Genomic DNA, 9,022 nt, shown 5'->3' with positions numbered 1-9,022 from the left:
TGATAATTTAATTAACTATTTGAACACCTCTACTGCTGTTTCAATTTTCATTGGTTACCAAATTACTAGTATTTATCTTTTGGTTAAATACATGTTCAGGTCATGTACTTTTATAGAATTTGAGATTTAGTCCATATATTTAAAAAGTTAAAAATTAAATTTTCTTATTTTTCAATTTAAATATCCTAGTCCAATCACTATCATTTTTAGTTTTTTGTCAAAATTTGTCAATTTAATATGTTTATTTTTGTTCAATCATATGTCATGTATTATGAAAATAGCCTAATCAGCATATCAAATTAACAAGTTTTGATGGAAAATACTAACAATGTTAATGAATGGACTGAAATTTTTAAATTAGAAAAGTAGAAGGACTTAATTTTTAAGTCCTTTAATTACAATGACTAAATCTCAAATTTTGTCAAGGTCTAGGGACTAAATGCAGATTTTAACCTTTATCTTTTTATTCAATTTCTAGTTGGTTAAGAAAAACAAAAGCCATCGTCCTTAAGGCCCGTAAAAAAGGAGAAATATAACTTGAAATTACAGTATTCAAAGAAAAAAAGCTGCTTCACCTTCACAAAGCGGCCTCTCTTCTCGACGGGTCTGATCGTTCGAGGTTCGTTTCTCTCTCTCTCAATCTTTCCAATTTTCCCAATCTGTTGATTTACTTTCTACTTTCCTCGGTTTTGTATTGCGTTTTACTATATTAGTTTCTTTTTATTGGAAAATCGAACGGAGGCATTCTTATCTTTTGTTTTTGAAGCTGCAATGGTTGGATTTACGTTTTGGATGTGGTGTTCCTTATTGATTTCATAAATTGGTTGAATGCTTCACACTGTAATAAATATTGCGAAGAGAATTCTGCTTTGTGGATTTGAATGAGTTGCCTCCTTAAAAATTGATTATAATTATTATAATTATTATTATTAAAAAATGATTTTCTGGGAGATCTCTTTTTAAAGCTTTATTTTTGCCTCTTTACATTTCTTCCGCTATTTTCAGCAACTTCAAAAAAAAAAAAAAAAAAAAAAACCCAAACAGACAATAGCCTAGGACAGGAGGATCACTCAGGTACTTGTTCTTTTTTCTCTCCAGTTTCCTCTTTATTTCGTTTTATTTTTTGGGTGAGGTTCATAAATGTGTAATTTAAAAAAGGTTAAACTATTTTTGCCATAAAGTCTAACAGTAGTAGATGGGATAGTTCCTTTTAAATATTATGTGTATGAAATGAATGTTCTAATCAGAGCCACTTAAGTCTAAATTGTTGCAACTACTCATGTGAATATGACCCATTTATAAATATTATTATTCTTTTGTCATGAATGATTGTTTCCTAACTCTACACAAAGGACACAACTGCTTGGATTGTACGCACTTTATCGCCCAAAAAAACATGCAGAATGGTTCTCTTTTTATATATCTTAAATTCTGGGTTAATCAATATATTTTGGAGTCGGTTCATGTGTTTCATATAAGAAACAGAATAGAGTATTGGATACTAAAGTTGATTTATGGATATATTTTTCAGCATGAAATGATCAAAGCAAAGACAAAAGTATTACTTCTTTGAAATTAAGATTCGCATGGATTTGAACAAATTAAAAAAATGCATGTCATCTCCCCACAAGAAGCTCCAATGTCTCATAAACCTATTATTTTAATGTTTAATTGTGGGCATACTCAGCTACTTTTTGGATGTCATTTAGCTAAGCCTATATTTCTTTTCTTTTTTATTATAAAATTTTGTTTGTTTTAGGGTTTAGGTGATGGCTTCAAAGCAGATCTTGCAGGAGCTCAAGCCTTCTCAATTTCTTTCCCGGCCACCACCATCACTCTCACTCCGCTTCTTCTCCGTCTCCATCGCCGTCGATAACCGCAACCGCAACCGCAACCACAACCATCGCCTCCGCCACTCTTCTTCTTCTTCTTCGAAACTCTACAATCCAGTCTTCGCTTGCCGCACCTCACGTGACTCTCACGAGACCGACTCCTCTAGGCAGGTTTTATATTCTTCTGCCAATTAATTTATTACCTTTTTTTTACTTTTATATGTTTCCAACGAAAATAAAAGAATATAAAATTTGGGTCTTTTTTGTTATTTTGAATTTTTTTTTCCTTTTTTGTAGGAAGGATGATGATTCTCCAGTTCATGGTCTATCCGAAAAGATAGTTGGTGTATTAGGAGGAGGGCAATTGGGTCGTATGTTATGCCAAGCAGCTTCCAAGATGGCTATTAAAGTTATAGTTTTAGACCCTTCAGAGAATTGCCCGGCCAGTGCCCTTGCTTATGATCACATGGTTGGGAGCTTTGATGACAGTGCTACTGTTGAAGAATTTGCTAAAAGGTCCAATATTGATACTTAACTTAATACCTTTGTTTGTTTTAAATGAAGTATTCATGTTCATTGTATGTTTCTTGGTAGTTAGATGTGGAGTTTTGACGGTTGAAACTGAACATGTGGATGTTGCCACTCTAGAGAAGCTTGAACAACAAGGAATTGATTGTGAGCCTAAAGCTTCTACCATTCGAATTATCCAAGTAAATTCCCTAGGCTTGTTTACTTGCGAGCGGTACTAATGTCTGTAATAAATTGCATCAGTTTCCTTTTACTGTTGATACCTGAATGGATGTTAAGCATAATCTACTTTTTACGACGAGTTATCAAGCTGGATTTACTATTTTACAGGATAAATATCTCCAGAAAGTTCATTTTTCTCGGCATGGCATTCCACTTCCTGAGTTTATGGAGGTTGCCTTCTGTTTTTTATTTTATAGGGGTTTATTCTCTTGTATTCAAATTCTTTAAAACTTATATTGATATATTGGTCTCTCTGTATTGATAAAAACAGATTAATAATCTAGAAGAAACCAAGAGAGCAGGTGAACTATATGGCTATCCTCTTATGATTAAGGGTAAGAGGTTAGCTTATGATGGGCGAGGAAATGCTGTTGCAAAGAGTGAAGGAGAGCTTTCTTCGGCCATAGATGGTAATGGAGATGCCATTAGAAAGGAGATTTATGTAGCATTTCATCATTTTCTTAATTCATAATGACTTACCTTAATTTTTTAAGGCATAGGATTTCTCTAAATATTTGTCAAAGACTAAAATGTTGGTTGTGGGTATCATTCCAAATCTACAATTTGTATAAATGTTGCCTATATCAATATTTACAGAAGAACATGTCTATTTTGATGTAGGTGTTCACATGGTGATTGTCACTTGGGACTGGAGAAGTTGTCTTGTATTCTTTCCTTTTCTTTATTAGTATTTAATTTTGCCTATGACTAGTTCCTTGTTCTTCTTGACTTTGAAATTTCTCATAAACTCCATTTTTGTAACTTAGATACTGAACATTTACTTTTCCAGTTTAAAGAATTTTCATTTTTATTGCAGTTCTTGGTGGATTTGGCCGTGGCCTGTACGTTGAGAAATGGGCTCCTTTCATAAAGGTGGATATCTAGAATGTACTGTTGATTTTTTTACTATGCATTTATTTCCTCTTTATTTATTTATACTTGATAACTTCATGCTCACTGTATTGATGGGGTATTTTCCGAACTGCCTCATCATGATACAGATAATTACTATTTGTTTATAGACATACTTCTGAATTGTACTGACATTGCTTTTAGGAGTTGGCTGTCATCGTGGCAAGAGGAAGAGATAACTCTATCCTGTGTTATCCAGTTGTTGAAACTATTCACAAGTAAGACATTCACGTTCCTTACTAGAATTCCATTTATTGTAAATTAGAATTATGTGATAATATTTACATATGACTTGCGAGGAGCTCTGTAAATCTATTATGATTGTAAATTTGTGGGCTCTTATAGGGAAAACATATGTCACATTGTTAAGGCACCTGCTGACGTGCCATGGAGGATCAGAAAACTTGCAAATGATGTTGCATATAAAGCTATAAGTTCATTAGAAGGTGCTGGTGTCTTTGCGGTGGAGTTGTTTTTGACGAGGGATGGTCAGGTGTACATCTGCTATCTTTATGAGTTTTTTATTCCACTCCTAGATGGCCAGCAATAATTCAGCAATTCCGCCTTTGACTGACCTATTCTTTGTTTCTATTAGATTCTACTAAATGAAGTAGCTCCAAGACCTCATAATAGTGGTCATCACACTATTGAGTCCTGCTATACATCACAGTTTGAACAGCATTTGCGGGCTGTTGTTGGTCTTCCTCTCGGTGATCCATCTATGAAAACTCCAGCTGCTATCATGTACAATCTACTGGGTGAGGATGAAGTAGGTTCCTTCTCTTCCTTTTCCGTAACTTCCACACCTTTCAGCTTTTATGTTTCTTATCATAAACTAAAATAACTTTATACATGAGTATAATTTACCGAAATTTTCTGTTTTCCTTGTGCTTGTGGGCAGTGAATTAGTCTGTTAGATTTGAGTTACACTAAAAATTGTATGGTTTCAGGGGGAGCCAGGTTTCAAAGTGGCTCATCAACTTATAGCAAGGGCACTGGAGATTCCAGGAGCTACTGCTCATTGGTATGATAAGCCAGGTTAGGTCTGCTTTAAGTTTCCTCGGGCTTATCCATCTCGTTGTCCTATTTTTTTTCATTTTTTTTTCTCTCATACACGTTTTTATTAATTGGCTGTCATGATGTTTTTACCAGAAATGCGAAGGCAAAGGAAGATGGGTCATATAACTCTTGTTGGCCCTTCTGTTGGTGTTTTAGAAGCACGGCGAAAATCAATGCTGAGGGAAGAAGGTTATGAAAATCGGAATGAAGGTCAGTTGACCTAGAGTTGATGCTTGAACTTCAATTTTGTTTTCAGTTTGTTTTTTGTTAGACTTACTGAATGCAAATTTATTTAAAGGTTGAATTAGAACTATAAGGACATAACAGAAATTGAACCACATGGAGAATTGAAACTACCGTTGGTTGGCTTTACTGACATTTTGGATCCTTTTTGTTGCTAAATGCAGTTGCACCACGTGTTGGGATTGTAATGGGTTCGGATTCAGATCTTCCAGTTATGAAGGATGCAGCTAGAATCTTAAATATGTTTGGTGTGTCTACTGAGGTAGCATTTTTTTTTTTAGCTTAGAATTTTTGTTTACAAATAGTGCAAATCCACTTTGACTCCATTGATTAACTCATTTGCAGGTTCGGATAGTCTCAGCACACCGGACCCCTGAACTGATGTACTCTTATGCCTCCTCTGCTCGGGAGCGAGGCATTCAGGTTATCATTGCTGGGGCTGGTGGTGCAGCTCACTTGCCAGGCTAGTTATATATAAAACTATTGTTTAACATCATTCTCCAACATGCATTAGCTATGTTAGTGACACTGATGAGGCCTGTTTTGAAATATAGGAATGGTAGCTTCACTTACACCTTTACCTGTTATTGGTGTCCCTGTCCGTGCCTCTACATTAGACGGAATCGATTCGCTCTTGTCAATCGTGCAGGTAAGACTTGAACTTGTACATGACATTGCATTCCCAAATGCTTGATGTTTATACTCATTTTAATGATGCAGATGCCAAGGGGTGTTCCTGTTGCAACGGTTGCAGTAAACAATGCTACAAACGCAGGATTGCTGGCAGTAAGGATGTTGGGAGTTGGTGATGCTGATCTATTGGCGAGGTAAGTTCCCATCTCTCTTTATATAAAATAAAAGATGGATGCGTTTGAAATTGAAACGTTGTGAATTCTAATTTTGATTCGTGTTGTGTCGCACTTGTCCTTAGAATGAATCAGTATCAAGAAGACACAAGGGACTATGTCTTGACAAAAGCTGAGAAGCTACGGAAGGATGGTTGGGAAGCTTATTTAAATCAGTAAGAGTAACGGCTTACTAGAATTTCTGCTGGGAATTCACACCATAAATAATGAGATCAAATAACAACCCTGTCATGATCTTTAGCTAATTTACTAACGGACTGAGACACCATAGCTACTACAACCTGTCCAAAACTGGCATTGGTTCAGTTGGAAAATAACAACAATGCAAGGGAAGAATTGATGGGAAGAACAGGTGAAAGGGGCAACGCACAAACCATTTTTTGCTGTAAGATTATTCTTTTATTGTCTCTCGTTTTGAGTTTAATAACTTGAATTCATCTATATTTTTGTTGAAGTGCAGTAATTTGTTATTTGTTAATTTATTTCATGTTCAAGACACTGGTTTGTACTGATTTATGAACTGCATTTTGCAGCAATAAAAAAAAAAAAGGATGATTTTCTGCAAAAGTAAGATGCAAATTTATGTCTTATGTTCAAAAGCTGAAAACTGCTAATTGGAATATATGCTTCCAAGTTCCAATGGTGCTTCCTTTAATGGGTGTTTTTAGAGAAATTATTTTTATTATCTCTGCTAGTCAAAAAGCTAAAAAAAAAAAAAGAAAAAAAAAAAGGGGTGTCACATTCTAATAAAAAGTGTTAGTACGCGTGTCACTGGCTCACTGCTGGCCAGAGCTATCGTTTCATAAAAAATTAAATTAAATTAATCTGATTAACCGGTTCTCATTTTTCAAGTATTAAACTTTTCATTTTACTATTATTATTATTATTATTATTCGAGCTTTTAACATAATCTATAGTCTAATATCTAATTCTAATAAAGAAATATCTCATTAATATTATTATAATCAATTTTTGTTTTTCTCATATTTTTACATTATTTTTAAATAAAATATTTAAAAATTATAAAGATAAAATAATAATGTCATTGATTGAGTCGGTGTTATAATTTTAAACTATTTTTTAAATTTAGCATATATGTTATTGTTATTACTTTTCAACCTTACATTTCATTATTTATCATATTTTATTTTTAAACTCACACTTGTGTTCTAATCATATAATTTTTTGCACGCATACAAGTGTATTATTTAAAAAGTTGATCGAGTTAATGTTATCTATTTCAAACTCAATTATGAAATTATTAAAAACATATTCATTTTGTTAAATAACAAGCATTAATATGAGGACATTTTTATCATATAATAATTTATATAAAATTTTTTAAAAAATATAAATAATAAAAATTAAATTTAAAATATTAAAATATTTAATATATCAACGTTACCATTTCAATTAAAATCTTTATAAAAAAAATAATTTTTTGTGTATGGGTAAAGATTGGCTTTCTAAACATCAAGTAAACTCAAAATATGATTTAAATAAAAAGAATGTTTTTATTTTTTTAAAAATAAGAAAAAGAACAAAAATTCAAGTCTTTGGAATTGAATCCTAAATCAGAAAGCATGAGTTAATTGAGAGAGAAGTATTGATTTAAAAAAGTTAGATGAAATAGACTGATTCAAGTTTGAAGTCACATATATGTATGGAGTCTAGTGCTTGGCATTCAAGGTCCTTGTATTTGATTTACACTTCCACCTTATTCTGAAGTCATTAAACCGTGGCTTTTTAAATGGTCAAAACACACATCTATTTCCCATTTCCCATTTCATGTATATAACATCTTTTAACTCATCATTTTTCATATCATCAACACTTGAAACCTTTTGTGTTTTCCAATATGGCTTCGCTGAAAGTTACTGTTACATTCCTTTTCTGCATTATTTTGTTATTCGCCTACCAACATGTTTCCGCCATAAGGCCTCTCCCTCATGTTGAAGATCAACTGTTTGCTGCGATTTTCAATAAAAATCTTATAATTCAAGTATTTCAAAGGGGTACGGTGCCACCGTCTGGTGGAAACCCCTGCACCAATATACCCGGACGTAGCGGTGGTGGCTGCTAGGTGCCCTCATCTTGCGCCTCGACAAAAACAGATCAAACAATAAAGTTTCATCAAATTTGTATACACAAGTAATTTATTTCTTGTAAATTGGTTTTTTTTTTCCGGGGAAGAACACATGGGAAATTATTATACGATTCAATTAGTTGATAATTCTTTTTATTTATTTTACTATTATTCCAGTGTTAGTATGAAAAAAAAAACCATCGACAAATTTTCCGAATAAAATAAGGCTATGACAGGATTACGTTTTATCTTAATTTCTTTATTCAAATATAACATATTATAAATAGAAATTACAATCTAAATTTAAATTTATTCATATTAAAAATATTTTCACAATTAGGGGTTACTTAATTATGAATATAATTTTATCATTCAATTATTTGAAATTCATCATTTATCTCTTTGGTAGCTTTCTATCATTAGTTTGTTATCCCTCAATTGCACTGTTAATCAATCAATTATTAATAAATTTTTAATTGAGTTATCTAATTATGAAAATTTACAAAAAATAATTATTAATATTATTTATTTGGTCATTCATCTATTAACTTCGTAAAGGGCTGATGGCATAACACATTAACTTACAAGCTTTCAATTATTACTAAAATATATTTTTAAAATTTCTGTAATAAATCCAAAACAAATCTAAAAAAATTCTTAAAAAATTTTAAAAAAATTATCGCCTAGTGAAAAGAAGGAAATGGCCGTGTGAAGTCATTAGTCATGGACCTAGCATTTTTCAAAAGAAAAAAACTTGTTAGAAATTTATGAAATTTTTAAAATTTTTAATTAATTTTCACATAATTATAATTTTAAAAATATTTTATAATTTCAAAGAAAAAATATAAAATTTCATTTTTAGAATTTTTGATAAATTTAGATTTTTTTTTGGATTTACATTAAAAATATTGTAAAAATACTAAATTGATATTTTAGTTACATATCATGAATCAAATTAGCTATTAAACCTATGAGTTAATATGATATGTTATCATTCCGTTAATAATAATTTTTAAATAGTAGGCTTATCAAAACAAAAACTTACTAATAATCGGGGAACTTAACATTATAGCTTACCTGAACATATTTGAGGAATAATAACTTAATGACCCACATTGACATCCGTTAGCAAGTTAACTGAGGGATGACTTAAATGATCAATTTTGAATATTCGAATGATCAAATTATAACTTTTATAATTAAATGATTAAAATTTAAATTTACTAATAGTTAATGACCTTGAGTGAAATTTACCCTAAATCTTTTAGATAATT

The 9,022-nt window shown here is 31.7% G+C and overlaps 1 protein-coding gene across 10 annotated transcripts; it reads left to right on the top strand.

Moving 5' to 3' along the window:
* The first annotated feature begins 493 nt into the window (after positions 1-493).
* On the top strand, positions 494-6,221 carry LOC107949056 (phosphoribosylaminoimidazole carboxylase, chloroplastic). 10 transcript variants are annotated; one of them, XM_016883770.2, is made up of 18 exons: positions 494-619; positions 1,760-1,999; positions 2,130-2,348; positions 2,431-2,542; positions 2,691-2,753; positions 2,854-2,992; positions 3,204-3,239; positions 3,400-3,455; positions 3,639-3,712; positions 3,840-3,987; positions 4,090-4,263; positions 4,445-4,532; positions 4,647-4,763; positions 4,961-5,058; positions 5,142-5,259; positions 5,351-5,445; positions 5,517-5,623; positions 5,728-6,221. In XM_016883770.2, exons 2-18 carry the CDS (start codon positions 1,770-1,772, stop codon positions 5,819-5,821), a joined length of 1,968 nt encoding a protein of 655 aa, XP_016739259.1. In that variant the 5' UTR covers positions 494-619; positions 1,760-1,769; the 3' UTR covers positions 5,822-6,221. The 10 variants fall into 10 exon arrangements, with proteins under 10 accessions (XP_016739259.1, XP_016739282.1, XP_016739275.1 ...); XM_016883786.2 differs by having other exon boundaries at positions 545-619; positions 1,767-1,999; XM_041077434.1 differs by lacking the exon at positions 494-619 and adding an exon at positions 1,007-1,074.
* The last annotated feature ends 2,801 nt before the right edge of the window (positions 6,222-9,022 follow it).

This window comes from Gossypium hirsutum, chromosome A09 (assembly GCF_007990345.1).
Source record: "Gossypium hirsutum isolate 1008001.06 chromosome A09, Gossypium_hirsutum_v2.1, whole genome shotgun sequence".
NCBI lineage: Eukaryota > Viridiplantae > Streptophyta > Magnoliopsida > Malvales > Malvaceae > Gossypium > Gossypium hirsutum.
Note: the sequence above shows the minus strand (reverse complement) of the source record. Positions and strands in the feature narration are given on the sequence as shown.

Excerpts from the sequence above, each read along its gene's own strand:
- LOC107949056 (XM_016883770.2), top strand. The coding sequence starts at position 1,770 with ATGGCTTCAAAGCAGATCTTGCAGGAGCTCAAGCCTTCTCAATTTCTT. Across the intron at positions 2,000-2,129 it reads CACGAGACCGACTCCTCTAG|GAAGGATGATGATTCTCCAG; the intron begins GCAGGTTTTATA and ends CCTTTTTTGTAG. Across the intron at positions 5,624-5,727 it reads GATGCTGATCTATTGGCGAG|AATGAATCAGTATCAAGAAG; the intron begins GTAAGTTCCCAT and ends ACTTGTCCTTAG.